This window comes from Cydia fagiglandana, chromosome 3 (assembly GCF_963556715.1).
Source record: "Cydia fagiglandana chromosome 3, ilCydFagi1.1, whole genome shotgun sequence".
Classification (NCBI taxonomy): domain Eukaryota; kingdom Metazoa; phylum Arthropoda; class Insecta; order Lepidoptera; family Tortricidae; genus Cydia; species Cydia fagiglandana.
In genome coordinates this window covers 16,054,971-16,077,552 of record NC_085934.1, presented here as the reverse complement: position 1 = coordinate 16,077,552, position 22,582 = coordinate 16,054,971, and the positions used below count along the sequence as shown (strand labels likewise).

The window sequence follows — 22,582 nt, the reverse complement described above, 5'->3', positions numbered from 1 at the left end:
GCAACAACATTATCGTGCATGTACGTTTACAACATTACCTTATTTTGTTTCTTTTAAAATCATTTGTTTTATTTCGATTTCAATTATTTTCAGTTAATTTATGTTGCCGTTACGTTGATGCAATGGCAGGATCCCGTCCGTTCTCAAGCAGGAGTAGGCATTGCCGGAGTGCTTCTGCTTTCCATGTCCGTTGCCGCAGGATTAGGCTTTTGTGCCCTATTAGGTGATCATTCATTTTATTTATTTCGAGTTTATTTTCGTAACAATTATTTCCCTTACAAATTATAATTTAATCGCAGACATAATATCCATATGGAAGTATATAACTGGTATTTTATAATTTTCAGGTATACCATTCAATGCAACGAGTACACAGATCGTGCCCTTCCTAGCATTGGGTCTAGGCGTGCAGGATATGTTCCTTCTCACGCATACGTACGTGGAACAGTCGGGAGACGTGCCACGGGAGGAGAGAACCGGCCTGGTGCTAAAGAAAAGTGGCCTGAGCGTTTTACTGGCGTCGCTTTGCAATGCCATGGCGTTCTTGGCTGCAGCACTTCTACCAATACCAGCGCTGCGTGCCTTCTGTCTTCAGGTACGTAATCAATCTCACGTACTGGCGTGTTAAAGTGCACAAATTCAGCTTGCTCCTGGAAGCCTAATTGAGCTAAACGTACTACGAAGGTTTCATCATCACCAGCAGTTTCTGCGCCAATGATTCCTCACAATTTTTTCATTATACACGAACGATCTGGTAATCGACGGTAATTATTCATATCCAAAGCTTGATCATTTCGCAAAATACCCTCAGATGCATTGCGCAGATTGCGCTTTTAGCCTTTATAACATTTGGTGTACGTAGAAACTTATTAATTATTCTCAAAGATTTTTTTCCTTTTATTACAGGCTGCTATCCTCTTACTGTTCAACCTAGGATCGATGTTGCTGGTATTTCCGGCGATGATCTCTTTGGACCTGCGACGGCGATCGGCTGCCCGTTCCGACTTGTTGTGCTGCATAATGCCAGAAAGCCCGCTCCCCACTCGAGTCAAACGGACGAGTGGAAGATCTACTACACGTAGTGGAAAGACTGACAAGGTTAGTAAATCACAGTTTCATATCATGCCTTGATATGAACATAACCTCTTATATCTAAATTTCAACCCATTCACCTTTATTTTTATTTCAGAATGCTGTGAAAGATACGAGTAGACAGCCTTTAGACCCAGACAATGGAGGCGCTGAAGCAAAGAAGCCGTGTTGTTTGAGCCTGTCTCTCACCAAGTGGGCGAAGACTCATTACACGCCATTTATCATGCGGCCTGATGTTAAGGTTCATATTTTTGTCTAGTCCCTGTAAAATCCTCCTATACATTACCTATTCTAGTATTCTTCCTTGGTCTAACTTTGTTTCTATTTTTAGGTGACGTCAATGCTAGCGTTGATCGCGGTCATTTTAGCAAGTGTCTGGGGAGCGACGAAGGTTAAAGACGGACTCGATCTAACTGACATTGTACCTGAAAACACTGATGAACACGAGTTCCTGTCACGGCAAGAAAAGTACTTCGGCTTCTATAATATGTACGCAGTCACGCAAGGCGATTTTGAATATCCCACCAACCAGAAGCTTCTTTACGAGTACCACGATCAGTTTGTACGGATTCCGAACATCATAAAGAACGACAACGGAGGACTTACAAAGTTCTGGCTGAGTTTGTTCCGCGACTGGCTGTTAGATCTTCAAGATGCATTCGACAGAGACTTCGCCAACGGATGTATAACATCCGAGTTTTTCCACAGTAATGCAAGTGATGAGGGCATACTGGCATACAAACTTCTAGTACAAACCGGACACGTGGACAATCCCATCGAAAAGGCCCTCATCAAGGATGTGAAGAACGGCCACCGTCTAGTCGACAAGGAGGGCATAATTAATCCGAAGGCTTTCTACAACTACCTATCTGCGTGGGCCACTAACGATGCTCTGGCTTATGGCGCATCCCAAGGAAACCTGAAACCTCAACCAAAGAGATGGACACACCTTCCTAAAGACGAAAATTTGAATATTCCAAAATCATCACCGCTTATTTACACCCAGCTCCCATTCTACCTGTCCGGCCTCACGGACACCGAGAACATAAAGAACATGATAATGTCGGTGCGCGAGCTGTGCTTGAAGTTTGAAGCAAAAGGGCTGGCCAACTTTCCATCTGGGATCCCGTTCCTGTTCTGGGAGCAATACTTATATCTGCGGACGTCATTGATGTACGCATTGGGGTGCGCTTTAGCTGCAGTTTTTATTGTAAGTACGCATTTAAATAGTTATTTTTTATTACATTTACGACCTTTATATGTAATTTGATGACTTTTCTACTGAACAGTCAACACATAAGAATATTCTTGTGCGGTAAGAGTTTGCCGCCTTATTTTATTTAGAGCTGTATTTTATTTTACTATTTTATTAATAACAAAAGTTTGTTAATTCGTCAGGCGGTGATGGTGCTCCTGCTGAACGCGTGGGCGGCGCTGCTGGTGACGCTGTCGCTGGCGCTGCTGGTGCTGCAGCTGGTGGGCACGATGGCCGCGCTCGGCGTCAAGCTGTCCGCCGTGCCCGCCGTGCTGCTCGTGCTCGCCATCGGCAGGGGCGTGCACTTCACCGTTCATCTTTGCCTCGTACGTATCCACTTGGAAACTGATACAACACAACTCTTATTGCGATTAGACGAGGTAGGTTGTGTAAGATTGTCCCATAATATTTATTTATTATATAACAAACTGCTGCCTAGTTGGACTAGTTGTTACTCGTATCCTGTATTCTGCATGATTAAAATGATCTAAGTTTTAAGAGGCTTTTAATTTTAATCCGTTTTTGAAACCAAACGTTAAGGATGACTCACGCTAGACCGAGCCGGGCCCGGCCGAGACGTCCGACACGTCCTTTTCTATTTCGTCGCTTTCTATTCTTTAGTCGCTTAGAAATCGGATCAACTTGAAACCACATGCATAACAAGCCTTTACAAATCGGAACCTCGTTAATCGAGCGCAAAAACCTCTGCATTTGATCCTCGCGTCGTTTCTTACCTTACATTTTTCCTTCAGGCCTTCGTAACCTCCATCGGCTGCCGTCGTCGGCGCGCGATGCTGGCCGTGGAGGCGGTGCTGGCGCCCGTGCTGCACGGCGCGCTGGCCGCGGCGCTGGCGGCCTCCATGCTCGCCACCAGCGAGTTCGGCTTCGTCGCCCGGCTCTTCCTGAGGCTGCTGCTGGCGCTCGTCATCCTCGGCCTCATCAACGGACTCCTGTTCTTTCCTATCGTGCTGGCGCTGTTGGGGCCCGCTGCTGAGGTGAGTTTAAATTAATCTATCACTTTTTATGTAAAATGAGGGCAAAATCTATTTAAAGCCCTCTCAGATCTTTTTCTAAATCTTTCATTATGCTGCGCCTCCCATAATGTTTACCTCAATATCGGGAGATAAGTGGCCTCTCAATTTAATCGTAGCTGGCTAACGTAGGCTGATCCTTTTATTTAGCTGATATAAAATAAATAATTAAATTAATTAAAAATAACAATTATACAGTATTTTCTACTGTAGCTTATAAAATATCTTTATTTTTATCAGGTTCGACCTCTAGAGCACCCTGAGCGTCTATCAACTCCGTCCCCGAAATGCTCGCCCATAGCCAGTCGAAAATCGAACTCTGACAAATCTCGCAACAAGCCGTCGCCTCGCTCATGCGCACCTTCGCTCACCACCATCACCGAGGAGCCGAGCTGGCACAGCTCGGGTCAATCTGCGCAGTCCTCCATGCAGTCCATCGTGGTGCAACCAGAGGTGGTTGTGGAGACGACTACGTATAACGGGAGTGACTCGAATAGCGGCCGCTCTACGCCGACCAAGACTTCGCACTCTGGATCTATTACGACTAAGGTAGGAAACGTAAATGGGTGTTATGAACTCGTGAAATATAAATTTAAAAATCTTTACCTGAATGTAAGCATACATACTCGTAGATACCTAGATCGATTTTTATTATTACAAAATTATAATAAATTAAAATTCACATGTTACAAAAATTAACATCCATAAGGCACGCGGTTTGGCCGTTCATTCTTAAACTGACGTGCCATTCGCGGTGGTGACGTGAAATGTCACGTCACCACCGCGAATACCTACGAATATTTCAAGAAAATAATTATATTAATTTTAATTTAGCTTTATAACATCTAAACTGCCGAGTTGTGGAAAACATTAATTAAAGATAAACATTTCTTTGCAGGTGACGGCCACAGCGAACATAAAGGTGGAAGTGGTGACACCCAGTGACCGAAAATCTCGACGCTCGTACCACTACTACGACCGCGACCGCCGCCGGGACCGCGACGACGAACGTGACCGCGACCGAGACCGAGACAGAGACCGGGACAGGGACCGAGATCGGGACCGAGATCGCGACAGAGATCGCGAGAGAGACCGGGATCGGTCCAGGGACCGACGAGACCGGTATAGAGATGAAAGGGAGCACCGCGCCTCGCCGCGCGAGAACGGACGAGACTCTGGCCACGAAAGTGACTCGTCGAGGCATTGAACATTCGAACTAAGCAACTTGATACCCTCGAGTGTGTAGTTTCATAATTGTGAAGTAAGACTATATCGCATTATTTGTTTTCTTTGGATCTGATCGTTATAAGTAGGAAACGATATCTCTGTCTAAAGTTACACAATCGTGTCTGTGGATCGTAAGACGTCTTGAGGTGCGTAGCGATGTTTGTATTCAAAGCCTTGAGGCAGTATTACGAAGATTGTAATTTTAAGTTAACAGTTCATGAAAATAACAATTAGATACAGTGGAGGCTACAGTAATTTGTTTTGAAAGTGCTGGTTTGTATTTAAGCAGCCGTTTTAATACTGGGACCAAGGGGAGTTAAAATTAACAAAAACCAGTTGGCTTAATAATATTGTCGTAGGTACTTAGGTATGTTTTTGTGTTCTTTGATGTGTAAGTACTTTACAATCTTATAATTCAGCTACACGGTTAGGAATTTGCTAATTAAACTCCCCGTGGCTCTAGTGATATTGTTGGATGAAGGCATTCCACGAAGGCACTAGTGTTTGTAGCGGTGACGCGTGATTCAGTGTGAACTCGAGGTTGAATCTTAAAAGACCAAATATCATTTTAATTCTGTGTGTTCCTATTTTAAAGACATTTCCATTTGTCTCCATAATGCTTCTTGTTATATTTTTATACCTTCTCTAAAGACTGTGGTCAAATATTATTATTATGTAATTTATGATATTATTTATTTTACGTTTATGATTATTCTTTCACCAGTGAAGTCTGTTAGAAATCTCAGATTTATTGTACAAATTATTTAGTTACTCGTAGCGTTAGGTTAAGAAGCTATTTATGAGATTACCTAGATATCTAACTGTAATTTGTGATCTTTAGGTAAACGTTCATATGAAATTGTGAAGACTGCATTTAACGATCAAAACACAGTATTCAGAGTACAAGGTAAGTATAAACGCGCGGGTACCGGCCGCGGCCGGCGCCGACCTCATACATAAGGGAACTAACCAATAACGTTGTGACATTTTGTGCAAAGTACTTATTAGATTATATTAATTTATACGCATATAACATAATGATATTCTGTAAATATAGTTTTAGAATAGGCGGACGATGTTTGGCTGCGAATAAAACGTTATTTTAATATTAGCGAATGGCAACTGTTGAAATACACGCACAAATATCTGTATATTAGGCAGCTATGCTCCTTGCTATTATCAGACTTCGGAAATTTGTTTAATAGGGAGTATTACTGCAATGTTCTGCCGCCAGAGTGAAGCACTAATTTCTTTAGTAAACCATAGAGTAACTTATACATACTAGGCGTTAAACCAGAAACCGAACTGTCGATTGGTGTTTCACCATGTGAATTGCCCAAGTGACGCATGATGTGTCATTGATGATGTCAATGAGGTTTGTTTACTGTATGTACTAGTGGTGCCACCTACGCAAAGCTTTGCCTATTATTCCCTATTTTGTAATAACTGGTTATTCGCGGCCGGACGACTCGTCTGCAAGGCAGAACGTTTACACCTAGGTAAGCGAGGTGCCTACGACGAGTAGTGCACCATTGTATAGTTTATTTTTATACAATTTTAACTGACATATTGTCGAAAAACTATAGGTTGTAATGTAAATGAGTTGTGTTTGCTCTTATAGGTATATGACCCAACGAACAGCTTATATTCAGCAATTAATCGCCAGGGAAGTGTTGCTTCTGGGTCTTTCAATCTTTGATAACAAAGGTAATTTATTCAAACAGTAGAACACTTCAGTGGTGAGTGATTAGCCTTCTAATTTCTAAATTAATGCCTATTGAGCATTAATGTGACAGCAGCTACTGCCCCAGTGTTTTTTTACGACAACGTATATTACTGTAATTGATATGAGATTTTTAATAAAAATATTTTTACTTGAACAAAACACTTGACAATATTTTTAAAGGAAAGTTAAACTGTCACTGTATTGAGAAAATAAAATAATTTAAACTTATGTCCTCATTCTTTTTATTTCAGTTTTCGGTAATTTTCTTTACTGTGTGCCTTATTATAAGTAGGGCAAACCTTGGCTTTTAATGTCTTAGCCGCGTTACCTGGCAATTATATTACTTGAAACCATATTACACCACATTAATCACATCCATGGTATCTCTTCAACATTGTTTTAAGCAATAAAATTACCGGGCAACTCGGATAAAAGACGATAAAACTGACTATCACCGAATAACTACGTATCACCGAATAGCCAAAGTTTGCCCTACCTTTGCTGTGTGCAAATATAACATATAGGAAGTTTAGCATTATTGAGTGTTATAAGTATTATTATATGTATCAGAACGAAAGGCGAAGAAATAGACCCATTAATGTTTAGATCATACTGAGCAACTTTTACTATGGAACCAACCCCGAAAACGCGGAAAAAAAATTGGATGTTTCATACATTTTGCTGGTCTGATGTTGAAATTTCCTATGAGAGAGTCAATTTTTTTTCCGCGTTTTCGGGGTTGGTCCCATAGTAAAAGTTGCTATGTAGGTATGACCTAAACATCAATGGGTCTCTTTCTTTGTCTTTCGTTCTGATACATACTGTATTAGGTCAGGAAATGAATGCTCAAAAAACGTTGTAGAGGGAAATGCTAGGAACACAATTTTTGACTCCGTAACTTTGTTTGGACTAGTTAGGAGGTGAACATATCAAAAGTCCCCGGCCGTAGCCCCGGTGCTGGGGGGTAGAGGGGGGTAAGAAGGTCGAATTTTTCTGTTTTTCATTGATATCTTGGAAACTTTGCGTCTTAGCGACATGACTACTAAGGCAAACCGAAAGCTGATAAAATTAGTTACAAGTTTTCTCCAGTCAAGTTTTTCGATATCATGAACAGTTTTTGAGATACCCGCTCTTGAAAGTTTATTTAGGGATTTTAATTTTATCTTGATATCTACATCAGTGAAGCTGTTAGGCCATGTTTGGTATCATTTTCGTATAAATCGGGGGTGCTGAATTCATTTATGGTATCACATTGACACTATTCCGAAGTAAAACCAAAATTAAAAAAAATATAATTTTGAAAATCAACTAATAATAAAACAAAAAAATATATAATTTTGAAAATCAACGAAAAATATACTTAATTTCAATTAAATCGGTTGAGCGGTTTAAGCGTGAAGAGGAATTAAAAAAAAAGTTATTTGTTTAAAGTTTATATATTTTTTTCTTAGGAATGGTGTCAATGTGATACCAAAAATGAATTCAGCACCCCCGATTTATACAAAAATGATACCAAACACGGCCTAGCAGCTTCACTAATGTAGATATCAAGATAAAATTGAAAGCCCTAAATAAACTTTCAAGAGCGGGTATCTCAAAAACTGTTCAAGATATCGAAAAACTTGACGGATAAAACTTGTAACTAATTTTATCAGCTTTCGGTTTGTCTTAGTAGTCATGTCGCTAAGACGCAAAGTTTCCAAGATCTCAATGAAAAACCGAAAAATTCGACCTTCTTACCCCCCTCTACCCCCCAGCACCGGGGCTACGGCCGGGGACTTTTGATATGTTCACCTCCTAACTAGTCCAAACAAAGTTACGGAGTCAAAAATTGTGTTCCTAGCGTTTCCCTCTATAACTTCTTATTGCTTGGCCTATATATGTTCAGTACCTATGCCAGAGACGCTTAAACAGCTTAGTAAAACCACGATAAAAATCGGTTAGGTAATCTAGGCAACCATGGACTGGACTTGGTTTCCAAACGCGTCGCTGTCATTGTCAATTTCCAAAGTAAAATTAACAGTATTGCAGCTGCAGTGGGAAATGGAATGTCACTCTAACTGTTAGAGTCTAACAGAACCGCTTTTAGACAACTACTCATCTTCACTTCTTTAATAGGTCCCTATCCCTATAATTCTCTTCAATGATCAATCATCCAAAATCATCTGTAAAAACTCCAATGGCGATCTCTATTTTATCATGCGTGGGAAAAAAATATCCCTTTTAAATACGAAGCAACGTCTTACAACTATAAAACCCGAGTGAAATAATTAGATTGACCAAAATAAGCGCTGCCTGGGCAGATAAGTAATTTGGGAACACTATTAACGCCGGCCATGAAAATTAACCAGTCGTGCCGGTTAATCTCCTAGGAACTCGTTCAGAAATGAAAATTCAACACCAATATAACGCCAATTTAGTATGAATTTCAGTGGCTCGATTGACAGCCCTTTAAGAAGAGCGAGAGAGTGCACACCTCCAACACCTTTTTCAGTATTGTTATTAGGTATACGTCGAATGATTGAATACGAGAATGGAGTTTACTCTAAGCTCAAAGGTAACAGTTTAACTTTTGGTCAATAGCCGTAAAAAACTGTGGCCTCTCTTACATAAAGCATTTAGTTTTTATAAAGTTTGTTTTGTATGGTTTTGATACATAAAAGTAATACATGGCAACTAAACTAGGTACCAGAGTTGGGCGTAATCAATTCCTTTTGGAATTAAATTACACATTACATTACAGTAATCATGATTCCTTAGTAATCGATTCCTTTGGTAATCGAAATTACTGGAATCAAATCCGCTGATTACTTGCGTAATTGATTCCTTTGGAATTGAATATATCTAAGTACAAGTGGAATCGTGATTCCTTCGTAATCGATTACTCCAGTAATCTGATTACGTAATATTGTTCAGACTAAATTACATTACTCGGTGTCAAAATACTTTTGATCGTTCTTCTCCCAGCCATAAATACAGTTTTTATGTGAAACTATATCATATAAGTTTTCAGGGGCGCAGACTTCGGAAATGATGACAGTTTTGGAATCCGACATGTCTGCCGTGCACTTTGACATAAAAGTCGTCATGGGTGTCGTTTTATAGGTTTCAGGGAGTGCAGAATGCGAAAATGATGACAGTTTTGGAATCCAACATGTCTGCCGTGCACTTTGACATAAAAGTCGTCATGGGTGTCGTTTTATAGGTTTCAGGGAGTGCAGAATTCGAAAATGATGACATTTTTGGGATCCGACATGTCTGTCGTGCACTTTGACATATAAGTCGTCATGGGTGTCGTTTTATAGGTTTCAGGGAGTACAAAATTCGAAAATGATGACAGTTTTGGAATCCGACATGTCTGCCGTGCACTTTGACATAAAAGTCGTCATGGGTGTCGTTTTATAGGTTTCAGGGAGCGCAGAATTCGAAAATGATGACAGTTTTGGAATCCGACATGTCTGTCGTGCACTTTGACATAAAAGTCGTCATGGGTGACGTTTTATAGGTTTCAGGGAGTGCAAAATGCGAAAATAATGACATTTTTGGGATCCGACATGTCTGCCGTGCACTTTGACATAAAATTCGTCATGGGTGTCGTTTTATAGGTTTCAGGGAGTGCCGGTTTCGAAAATTATGACAGTTTTGGAATCCAACGACTTTTATGTCAAAGTGCACGGCAGAAATGTCGGATTCCAAAACTGTCATCATTTTCGAATGCTGCACTCCCTGAAACCTATAAAACGACACCCATGACGACTTTTATGTCAAAGTGCACGGCAGACATGTCAGATTCCAAAATTGTCATCGTTTTCGAAACCGGCACTCCCTGAAACCTAAAAAACGACACCCATGACGATTTTTATGTCAAAGTGCACGGCAGGCATGTCGGATTGCAAAACTGTCATCATTTTCGAAACCGGCACTCCCTGAAACCTATAAAACGTCACCCATGACGACTTTTATGTCAAAGTGCACGGCAAACATGTCAGATTCCAAAACTGTCATCATTTTCGAATACTGCACTCCCTGAAACCTATAAATCGATACCCATGATAACTTTTATGTCAAAGTGCACGGCAGACATGTCTGATTCCAAAATTGTCATCATTTTCGAATTCTGCACTCCCTGAAACCTATAAAACGACACCCATGACGACTTTTATGTCAAAGTGCACGGCAAACATGTCAGATTCCAAAACTGTCATCATTTTCGAATACTGCACTCCCTGAAACCTATAAAACGACACCCATGACGACTTTTATGTCAAAGTGCACGGCAGGCATGTCGGATTCCAAAACTGTCATCATTTTCGAAACCGGCACTCCCTGAAACCTATAAAACGTCACCCATGACGACTTTTATGTCAAAGTGCACGGCAAACATGTCAGATTCCAAAACTGTCATCATTTTCGAATACTGCACTCCCTGAAACCTATAAATCGATACCCATGATGACTTTTATGTCAAAGTGCACGGCAGACATGTCTGATTCCAAAACTGTCATCATTTTCGAATTCTGCACTCCCTGAAACCTATAAAACGATACCCGTGACGACTTTTATGTCAAAGTGCACGGCAGACATGTCGGATTCCAAAACTGTCATCATTTTCGAATTTTGCACTCCCTGAAACCTATAAAACGACACCCATGACGACTTTTATGTCAAAGCGCACGGCAGACATGTTGGATTCCAAAACTGTCATTATTTTTTTCGAAATCTGCTCACCTGATTCAAATAAGGTGCATCTATATCTAGTAAGCCAACATCAACAACATCTATACATATCTACTATCGAAATGTACTTTTTCTACTCGGGTACTTTTATCTGTCATTTACATAGTCACGAACGAACATATAAGGGCATACATTATTAATACTCCTTAAAAGTCTATAGTCTATTGCCCAAAAAAGCACTTGTGTCGTTTTAAGTAGCTAACACACTATCGCACCGCACCAAGGTCATTGTGGGACACACCCATAAGTAAGAGGGAGAAAGAGATATCGCTTTCTCCCTTTTACTTATGGGTGCGTCCCACAATGACCTTGGTGCGGTGCGGTAGTGTGTTAGCTACTTTAGAGACATTACGATACGGTAAGCTAGTGCAGGGTAGCAGGTGCCACATACCGGTACATTGCTACCAACGTGACAAACGATTGAATGAATACGGTTTTTATTAAAAAAGTAACAAATTTGTACTGAGTTCATTGCTACCAACATAATAAAAAATACTTTTATACCCTACAGCACCACGACCCTGGTGCGGTGCGGTAGTGTGTAACGGCTTTAAAAAAAACATAACCATAGACATTATTCGTTTGTTTCTCGTTTCCCGGTAATTTCTTGTTCTTTGAGTACTTTGCGTTACTATTTGTTTTGCGTTCATAAAAAGTGTTGAAAATGGACAAAGAGGACTACATTGTTTCTACACCTGAAGAAATATCCGCTGCAGCACAAGCAGCGACCGAAAATTTGTTGCCTAAGTATTAAATCTCAGCACCTATACGACAAATTTTATGGGAAGTGCATGGCGTGGAGATTGGAGCACAAAACTTCGTCATTCTCTGAAAACGTCTTTGGTGTATGTTCAAAGACTAATTGGAAGCACCGGATCAGATCTATCTTTTAAGCAAGGTTGGTATATGTTATAAAATTTTTTGATACTCACTCATTTTTAGGGTACACAGTACAACGAGCTATATTTATGTACATTTTATATTTTTGCATTGAAACTGAATATTATTTAATTCTCCTTTTTCTTGTTACAGGTTGCAGTATTATTTGGTATTATGGGTGCTTGTCGCAGACAAGAGCTACATACATATAGTAATACCTACTATCCAAAATTTACATTGACATTTTCATAAATAAAATTTTGTTTATAATTTTTTGTATTTTATTTAATATTGCTTAGTCATAGAAAAAGCATTGTATGCAACGTTGTATAAGTAGTCAAAAAATGCTCATGGCGTATTTATTAACAATGTTCGCCTTCGGCTCACATTGTTACCCACGCCACTCACATTTTTTGACCCCTCTTATAAAACTGTTGCATAAAATACTATTTGATAGTAGAAGTACGAAATGTAATCTGAAAGGAATCAAGTAATGCATTCCTGTAATGAGGAATCGACATTGATTCCAATTACTAGGAATTGTAATTTTAGAAAAACTGATTCCTGATTCCTCAAATGGAATTGTACTTAGTAATTCGGTATTGTAGATTACAAAGTAATCTGGGAATCGGTAATCAGATTACAAAGTAATTTCGAGTAATCGTGGAATCAGGAATCAATTACGAAATGCCCATCTCTGCTAGGTACCTATCTAAGATAGGTTTCTTCAGCTAGCCTGAAGAAATATCATGGATTTATTACCATGATGGTTTTAGTTGTGAGCCGTAACCTCATTAAGTTAAAAGTAATGCATTTGTACTTAAGTTAAAATATTATCAATTTTTTTTAATTAGCGTCTGGTTAGCAATTACTTTGTAATTTACTAGAAAGTACCTATTCTTATAACTTTATTTCTTATGTATGGCCTACAACATGATCGATGTTGTTAAAGACTATTCAAATGAAGGAAAAACAAATTAGGTACATAGCGCGTGATCAGCTCAGTGCGGAATATAATGACGGGCGGGTTTTGGCGGCAACACCGTCTGCGACATTCCTTAGAAAACGGGAGCGCGGGAATCAATAAAGGATTTCCTGGCGGCGTGCCCACGCATGTGCGTTCCGGCGAGCACGAGCGCTGCTGCTGCGGCGACCACACTGCTCCCGACCCTGCCGCGGCCACGACCCTCTATGCTCCGCTAAAATTTAACTCCCAACTTACAGGTGTTTCAGGATCAATTAAGCTGATTACCACAACCGAGGGCCGCTCCGGTCGCTGACCATCTACCCTCTGAACAAATAAATCTCAATAATAAGTAGTAGGCTGTGTTATTGGGCGTATGATCGGCGCGCAACGCCACTGCGGCTGCGGGGCGCGGACGGCGGCGGGGGCGGCCGGCGCGGCGGCGCGCTGCCGGCAAGCTTCCCGCGCGGCACGTTTGTCCTCGCCCGCGGCTCGCCCGCACCACCGTCTCGGTCCGACCTAACCTGATATTTTACACACTCGATTTTACTCACAAACATACCGGCTCTGACACCAGAGGAGTGTAGTGCGATCGTGTTAGATGTGAGCGGGAGTGCTGTGTGGTTCTGGTGCCTGTGATGTGGGGAGTGCGATGGCGCTGAGAGGCAGCATGTCGCCTCTGGCGCTGTTCATGCCTCTGCTAGCGGTCGCCGCGCTTGCAAACCAGTTAGAGGACATACCCCACAATGAGTAAGATACTTAGATTCATTATTTAATTAGACTCATAGAGACATATTCTCAAATTCGTCTAAAGAAGGTATGTAGAGTTATCAAACAAGTGCCTTAAATGCAATTGTATTTTTTTTTAATTTCAGGCAATATTTAAAAATCTACACGCTTGTAATTAAAAACGTAACACCTTTAACTACTTATGTATTTGAGAATCTGTTCATTGAGATTAACACTAGATTGCTTAACACGCAAAGGAAACAGTTTATTGAAGGATAATACAGATATCCACCCTAAAATGGATGGCAGACGAAGCTTAGTTTACTTGCAAAGGTTTATTTAAATTCCTTTTAATTGATTTTTTTCTAGATATCGAATTTATTAAGTAGGTTACCGTAGGTTGACTAAGCTAATATTTACCTATTAATTAGGTATATTTATTTATGTATAAGCAAGTGTGTAAGCATAATAATACTAATAATGGAGTCGCTAGAGCTATATGCTCCAGGGGTGGAAGTGAAAGATGCATAAGACGCGAGTTGGCACAGTGGCTGGTAACAGCCACTGGATAGAAAGCGGCGCACACCTCTCGACACCCCTGAGCCGCTCACACCGATGATGCCCCTGGTCGTCTTCACGACGGCAGTTTCAGGGGCCCATCTAGTCAGCGGCAAGTCACCACCTGCCTCGATAACGTGTGTTAGCATTGTTATGGCAGGTGTCCGAACTCTTTACAATAGCCCAGTCTCATAGTCCACCCAAACTTCAATCGATAGACCGGTATACTATTCACTTTTGCTACAATAGTCCCAATGCCTGCTGAGACCGGTTCATGGGTGTCTATTGTTGCACCTGTGAACGGGTTCCAGCAGGTGTTCTACATGACATTAAAGCTCTCCAAGGGGCTCTACGTGTTGGATCTGTGTCCCCACGCAAGCCTATCAAAAAACCGGGATTATAGGCCCGTGATATCGAAGGAGCTAATAATATTTTATACGCACTGTTCTGTATCTAAACTAAACTTAAATCAAGAATAGGTCATTAAATATTACGATTTTCATCTCCATAGTAATTTCTAAATGCAGTGGGATTATAAGAGAACCAAACAAGTGGGATAAATGCTAAGTAGGTACCTAAGTGAGACAATTTTACAATCAATGGTTTTTATAAAGGCCAAAATAATTTAGGGATTTGACTGTCCATTTTATTAGGATTAACTATTCAAAGCCTGAAATACGAAGGTATACTGTAGATACTTACATGTTAATCATTTTATATTCTGTCTAACAGGCCTATTCGGATTTCGAGATAATCACAAGATCTAGAGACGATTTAGAGATCAACTAGATCTACATTAGATATCGACTAGATGTGACTTGCATATCTAAGTCATAACATAACTTGTCGAAATCGTTCAAGAGGTCCTCCAGAATCGCGGAAACGTCAAATTTGACATATCTATCTTACAAATATCTTTAAATTATCCATATCGTAACTTGTTGAAGTCTAGTAGAAATCTAATTCATTTTCCGAATCGAGCCGTGAGACAACCAGCCAGGCCTGAGATTTGACTAAGTAGGTAGGTATACATATACATACCTACCTAAGACTGCAGGCACATCGGAATTTAACTAATCTATGCAGAATCTATGTATTATAAGTAAATTCTTATATGTAAGTTATAAGAACTTTAGGCAGATATACTAGTACATGTTGCATATTTGTAGACATTATGTTGTTTGCTATAGATACAACTAGGTACATCAAAGATTTTCTAAATCTCGCTTGCCTCGCCCGGGACTCGAACCGACTAAAAATTCCAAAAAAATAAACACTCGCAATTTTATTCTACTAGTCGGTACAGTTAATGTTAATGATAACATTTCTCCAAGAAACATTAGGTCTTACACTCGTCTGTCGTATAAAATATCCATAAAATCTAATATTTAGTACTCAAGGTTATTTTAGACAAGCCAAATTGAAGAAAAAAAAGAAAAATCTTTAAATGCAGTTTTGTTTGTTTTTAAAAATAAAGTAATGTCTCCTTTATGTAAAATGAGCCAACTTAAAGATTTAAGGTAGTTTCCCTCCAGGGCCCGACTTATCTTTCCACACTGACTACTACTACTTACTACTATGAAATATATAAAGAATTTCAGATAACCTAAAAATAATGAAAACATTGATGATAACCCTTCTTACCATACCGGTATTAACTCTTATAGATATTTGTAGATGTAGGTACATATATACCTACTTATGCCATTATGGTTTAGTCGCGTTCTCAAAGGCGATCTAAAGAATTTATAATGAAATTAAAGCCTGTCACAGACGGAGCGATAATATATCGGCAGATACCGTAAGCTACGGCATCTTACGATATCTTTTACGTAGGTACTATTTGAGTTATTTGACAGAGTCCTCATATGAGCTGTAATATAATATATATTTTGGTATCTTATCGCACGGCATCTTAAGATACCTTACGATGTTATAGCGAAGATATATTACGATATATTTTGATACATATATTTCGCCTCTCTCACAATGTAGGTGCTAGACAGAGAGCGATATATATTTTGTAGTCGTTGGCGTGTGTGGTACTTAGTGATACTCTAAGATATCTGTCGGTATCTTACCATATCTGCCGATATATTAACGCTCCGTCTGTGACGGGCTTTACAACGAGTATACCTACTGTAGGGCGTAAACTTGATGTACTTAGCTAGACTTAGTTCTTAATTAGACAGATTAGACTTATTTTCCCGAGGCTCCATGCAAAAGGCAAATCACACCACCACTTAAACCTTAATTATATTAGGTACCTATATGTGTGGACACTCGACACATATATAATACGAGTAAGTAGGTATCTACCAGGAATGTTTGTGACACCTGCAATAATCTGTAAAATATTTTATTCTTCAAAGGCCGCAAAAATATGTGTGACACGCTCTGATGGCTCTACAAATAAGACCGTGTCAGATATTTTTGCGGCCTTCGTTGTGTAACATATTATTGCAGGTGACTGTACAGGTGTGTTGGCAGGCGTGTCTCACTCCGCGATTTCGTCGCTTTGCTACAGGTAGCTAAAAGTACATCCGTTCGGCCCCAATTTTGGGGTTTGCCATAAGCCGCGCGTGGCGCTGTCGCCACCTAGCGGCCATATCTGTGCTGATCGTAACAGACGCGTTTTGTTAGAGAGTGAGTCTTCTGTACTTAGTACTATTATTTATTCTGTGGTGTTGGTGCCGAACAAAACTAAAGTTCGATTATTCCTTGGTCCTGTCCGTAGCGTGCTTGATCGCCCAAATATTATAAATATGAACACTCCATTAAGCCACTGACCATTATCGTAAGGCTACCGTGCATCATTTAGTGCCTTTATTGGAGCAACCGGTGGGGGGCGATCACAGACATATATTGTGGCCATTATGGGACAAACTAAGGAGCCAAATTTTATCAAAATGGACATTAATAGGCGAACTTACATTAGTCCCTGGTGGTTACTTAATTATATGGCAAATGATGATGGAATCCTTTTGCAGAGGTGCTCCTTTTGACTACATTTGTATAACACTAATATCGTAAGCACAAAGGCGAAATGCACTGCCTTGCGGTGCATGAGGTTACGAAGTTGCTTAGTGACCACGGCTGCGGTAAACTCATTATAAGGGTACTGAATTGACGAATACCAAATAAATCATACTTAACTATGTAGTATTTTTCTCTTTACTTAATACTTACCCTAATAATAAAGTCTCGTATTGATAAAATTAGTTTTCAGCATATTTAATTATTTCGCTTATGTGCTAAGAATAGTTTCATGTTTTGGTTTTGTTCTGATATGACTTTGACAAGCGCTCACGCTGGTTGGTTTTCGCGTACGCTCGACATGAAGTCGTATCATTAGGCATTTCGCTCGCACTTACTAGATGCGCGCGCGAGATATACTGCGTGTAGTATCAAAACAATAACAAATTATTACACTAGAATCGGCCTCTAGTGTAGACTTCAAATCGTGCTTAATTGCTTATTATGTATTTAAACAATCATGTATCAAAAACGGCATTATCTTGTGGACTAACACTGTTGGAGTACTTTGGCAACCTTAGAGGTCGCTTGTATAGGTGGGGTCTATTTAGATATATGTCGATTACGACCGTTACTGTTAGTTTACGAGGCTAATGACAGCTAATTAACCTTACGCTATGTAAGTCACGCCATCCCACATTATCGGCGTTAAATAATACCAACCCCATAACAAACATTAGTACAGCCATATTTAGATATCAGAAATATGATAGAAATAAAATACGATCGCATAAGCTAATCAGTGCGAGAGGATACTCGGGTGATTAGACTGATTAGGCAACCCGCTCGCCCTTAAGATGCACTATATCAAGGTCGTGTCGTTCAATGTCAAGTCACAGAATAAATAATAGTACTAAGTACAGAAGACTCACTCTCTAACAAAACGCGTATGTTACGATCAGCACAGATATGGCCGCTAGGTGGCGACAGCGCCACGCGCGGCTTATGGCAAACCCCAAAATTGGGGCCGAACGGATGTACTTTTAGCTAGCTGTAGCAAAGCGACGAAATCGCGGAGTGAGACACCCCTGGTCAAGTGTTTTCAACGTGCACACTAGCGCCACTGCTAAATAATCGTGTTTATTTAAATTATCGACAGGTACTTTAAAAATGGGACCGCTGCGTACTGTATGGTGTAGTCAAGTACCTTTTGAATACATCAAACTAGTTTTTATGTCGCTGACTTCGACGATCTAGGAACTCGAAACAAAAACGGACGTTTTAACTTTAGACGCATAGATTGACAGTACGTAGAGGCCCCTTTTTTAAATACCAGTCGGTAAATTTAAATAATCATCACGATTCTTTAGCAGTGGCGCTAGTGTGCGCATTGATGGGGTCTTGGAAGAGGAGGATAAATTTTGGGAGCCTTGGGAGATACATTTTACCTTGGATTGACAAAAATGTAGAAGGAACCCACCAACAATTACAATGATGTCACTACCAGCAAGGTTGTGGTGGATTAGACACTATACAAAAAAGACATTCAAAGTGGCGGCCATTTTTTACAATCTTTGACTATAAATTCATATTTAATTTATATTATCTTTCGGATCCTCAGATGTCAATTTTTATCACGATCAGAGCAAATTTTCCGTCAGTCGTACCGTTTTTGAGCTATAAGCAAAAAACTGAAAATAGCAAAAAAAATTCCACAACTCCTGGAATGGATCAATCGGATTACACTAATTTAGAAGCAAATGAAAGTATTAAGACGATTTTCAGCTTGCTGGGAATTAACTATTGAAAAAATCGAATTTGACTGGCCTATTAATATACTGGCATATTTTTCCTCGCAAATTTAATTTTACTTCTCCTTTTAACCTTGATACAATTTGTAATTTTATTTATTACTTATTTTAATAAGTCTCGTTCATAGGACGACTTTTAATTAAAAATTAAATAAATGGATAAGGTAAACGTACTGGTGTTCGACGCGGTACATGTCATCTTGAAACTTAAGTCATTGTTAATAGAGGTGTCACCTATTGGGCATTAGCATGTCGAGCACTAGTACGTTTACCTTAGTAGTTTCGTCTGTTTTAATCCATGGAAATGACTTTTGATGGCTTTCAAAGCAACTAGAAGCCCACTGCAACCTCAATAGTGACACGCGATAAAAATGGGACGCAATTATGTACACGGAAAGTTCAGTGCCCTCCTACACCTACGTAAACTCCAATTTTTATTAATCATCGATTAGGGACAAAAGCACAGAATAAATAATAGTACTAGGTACAGAAGACTCACTCTCTAACAAAACGCGTCTGTCACGATCAGCACAGATATGGCCGCTAGGTGGCGACAGCGCCACGCGCGGAGTTTGATGAGTTTTAACTACCTGTAGCAAAGCGACGAAATCGTGGAGTGAGCCACGCCTGGCAAAAGTAACTTTGACGTTAATAATTACCCTCTAATGTCTTTGTGAATTTGGTTGTCATATATGTAAATAATTTAAGTATAAATTCAATGCTCACGGGCACAAAATATTGCATGGCATGTAGGTAAGTACCTCATGAAGTGAAACGTCTTTTGAGAATAGCAAAATATCTTTAACTCGATTTTTTATTACATATGTAATGAATAATAAAAAGAATGCAAGAAAGGAAATATTGGATAGGTATTTTTGGTAACTATTGTTTTTCTGTCTCGTTGTCCATGGGACATTAAGTGTCAGTGACACAGTTTGTTAAAAGAAGTGTAAGTAACCATTGTGGAAAGAGCTTACAATAGCCATAAAATGTATGTTTGATTATTTTAAATACCAGGGTTTTAATTAATAGTGACCCGGCGGCCGTAACCATGGCAACGAGTGACAAGATAAACGGCGCACGAGTGACTAGATATGAAATAGTAAAGATATGTGACGTCTCATGGGTAAATGTACCTTATGGCGGTTGGCGCCAGTGAGTGAATCAACTTTTTTATACAACATAAAATCAAGATTATAATAGTTAATTGTTTCTTCTTGACAACTAACCGTAACCATAGCAACGAGTGACACTAAAAAGTTGATTTACGCTACACAGTGGTGGCTGCCTCTTCATGTAATTTCGCGATTCAGATTTTGAAATAGATATCTATTAGATATCTTTTCGACATCACCAAGATACGATAACGATATGCCTGTCAAATTTGATATTTACGCGACTCTGGAGATACTCTTGAACGATTTCCACAGGATATGAGTTAGAAATCCAATTCACATATAATAGATATCTTACTCTATCTAACGTAAAAGTGACATTGGTTGCCCGAATTGCACTGCAAAAGAGAACTAGTTGATATCTAAACTATAACGTATCTAGAATGGATCTTGTACGTGTCGTCTCTTGTGAATATCTTGAAGTTCGAATACGGCAGTGTGTATTTTTCTCTTAAATAGTAAGATTATATTTTGTTAATGTTACGTACCCAAGGTTGGATTAATGTGTGTCCATACACCACACAGGAGTTAACTATTTAAGGGGTCCACTGATTACCAGGCTGAATTTTACATGGAATTCAAATTTCAGTAGAAATAATTAGCAAGCTGAAGTGGCAGTGGGCTGGCCATATCTCACGAAGAACCGACAACCGCTGGGGTACCTAAACGTGTTCTTGAGTGGAGACCGCGACTCGGCAAACGTAATGTAGGACGCCCTCCGACCAGGTGGGATGACGATCTGCGAAAGACTGCAGGCAGATGCTGGATGCGGCAAGCTGAAGACAGGGCGCTTTGGCGCTCTTTAGGGGAGGGCTATGTCTGGCAGGGGACTAATATAGCCTGATGATGATGATGATGAATTTCTTCGGTGACAGGTGCGACAATTGTAAAACATCACTGTTGCTGACGTCACAGGCATCCATGGGCTACAATTACCACTTACCATCGGGCGGGCCGTATTCCTGTTTGCCACCATCATTGTATTATTAAAAAAAACTTTATTATATCAGAAAAAAAAACAGATATTTGTCTTGCGAAGTTTCTGACAATTGTTAAGATTTAGAAGAATTGTAGGTAATTCTTGACAGGAAATGAGGTTATATGTCGGAATTTCGTGACAATTATCGTGTTTCTTGTGACAATTGTCATAAACTTAGCAAGAGAAATATCTGTTTTTTTCCGTCAAAATAAAGTTTTTTTTTTAATAATACAATGATGGTGGCAAACAGGAATACGGCCCGCGCGATGGTAAGCGGTAAACGTAGCCCATGGATGCCTGTGACGTCAGCAACAGTGATGTTTCACAATTGTCGCACGTGTCACCGATGTGAAATTGGGGCCAGTTCGCCGGACGATATCAGCCTGTCAGTTAAACGCAAAATTTTACAGCTCCGAACAACTTATAAAACACCGGGTTTTATTTATGTTTGTTATGTACAGTCGCCATCAGATATATCGGAGCGGCCAAGGCGTTCACAATATCTGAACACGCACTCTAACGCCCTGACAATAGAGGCGTGTTCAGATGATTGTGGCCACCTTGCCGCTCCGTACATGTGTTTGACGTGTGTTTACGTTGTCAGTTAGTATTGAAACAATGCCGTGACTAGCGGCGTGTTGTGCCGACACGATTAATTGTCGCCTTTATGATGCCGTCGAACAATCGACGTGCCCCCATGGCGAGGCCAGGCTCCGTCCTCGCCGCTAAGCAGCTTACTGACAGCCAATTACAGGTCCCCTCACCCCCCTCCCTCTAAGAAGATGAATTTCGGTAATGACGCGACGGCGTCTGAACGCCGCGATTTGCTAAACGAAAAAGTTCACCAGTGACAGTCGAGTGTTCCGTGGATGGATCAATCCGTGATAAATGACTGTTCTGTTCGGCTAACCGGCGATGAGAGAAAAAGTTCCTTATTACTGCCGTATTCGAACTTCAAGATATTCACAAGAGACGACACGTACTAGATCCATTCTAGATACGTTATAGTTTAGATATCGACTAGTTCTCTTTTGCAGCGCAATTCGGGCAACCAATGTCACTTTTAGGTTATATAGAGTAAGATATCTACTAGATGTGAATTGGATCTCTAAGTCATATCCTGTGGAAATCGTTCAAGAGTATCTCCAGAATCGCGCAAAAGCCAAATTTGACAGGTTAGATCTTAAACATATCGTTATCGTATCTTGGTGATGTCTAAAAGATATCTAATAGATGTCTATTTCAAAGTCCGAATCGGGCCCTTAGCCCTATTGCTGAGAGCCTCGCGAAAAACACTTGCCGAGAAACGCAAAGTAAAAGGCGTCGGATAAAAGAGAATTGCACTACAATAATTCGCGAAAGAGGGTGCGAGATACCAGGCGAACGAGCGCAAATGAACAAGAAAAGGATTTCTCAAACGAGAACTTAATTGCAAAGTGTATT

General features: G+C 40.1%; 2 protein-coding genes across 4 annotated transcripts in view; both read left to right on the top strand.

Moving 5' to 3' along the window:
• LOC134680275 (protein patched) overlaps positions 1–6,559 on the top strand; it is a 32,728-nt gene extending 26,169 nt beyond the window's left edge. The window contains exons 8-16 of the mRNA XM_063539371.1: positions 94–223; positions 348–595; positions 907–1,098; positions 1,190–1,333; positions 1,424–2,302; positions 2,491–2,673; positions 3,100–3,342; positions 3,619–3,927; positions 4,277–6,559. Of these exons, the coding sequence (XP_063395441.1) occupies positions 94–223; positions 348–595; positions 907–1,098; positions 1,190–1,333; positions 1,424–2,302; positions 2,491–2,673; positions 3,100–3,342; positions 3,619–3,927; positions 4,277–4,585 (2,637 nt within the window). The 3' untranslated portion in view covers positions 4,586–6,559. The remainder of the gene's footprint in view (positions 1–93; positions 224–347; positions 596–906; positions 1,099–1,189; positions 1,334–1,423; positions 2,303–2,490; positions 2,674–3,099; positions 3,343–3,618; positions 3,928–4,276) is intronic.
• Positions 6,560–12,941: 6,382 nt separating this feature from the next.
• LOC134680276 (voltage-dependent calcium channel subunit alpha-2/delta-3) overlaps positions 12,942–22,582 on the top strand; it is a 123,751-nt gene continuing 114,110 nt past the window's right edge. Inside the window, exon 1 of one of the 3 annotated variants that reach the window (XM_063539372.1) lies at positions 12,942–13,661. In XM_063539372.1, the coding sequence (XP_063395442.1) occupies positions 13,564–13,661 (98 nt within the window). In that variant the 5' untranslated portion in view covers positions 12,942–13,563. The remainder of the gene's footprint in view (positions 13,662–22,582) is intronic. The other 2 variants (XM_063539373.1, XM_063539374.1) reach the window with 2 other exon arrangements.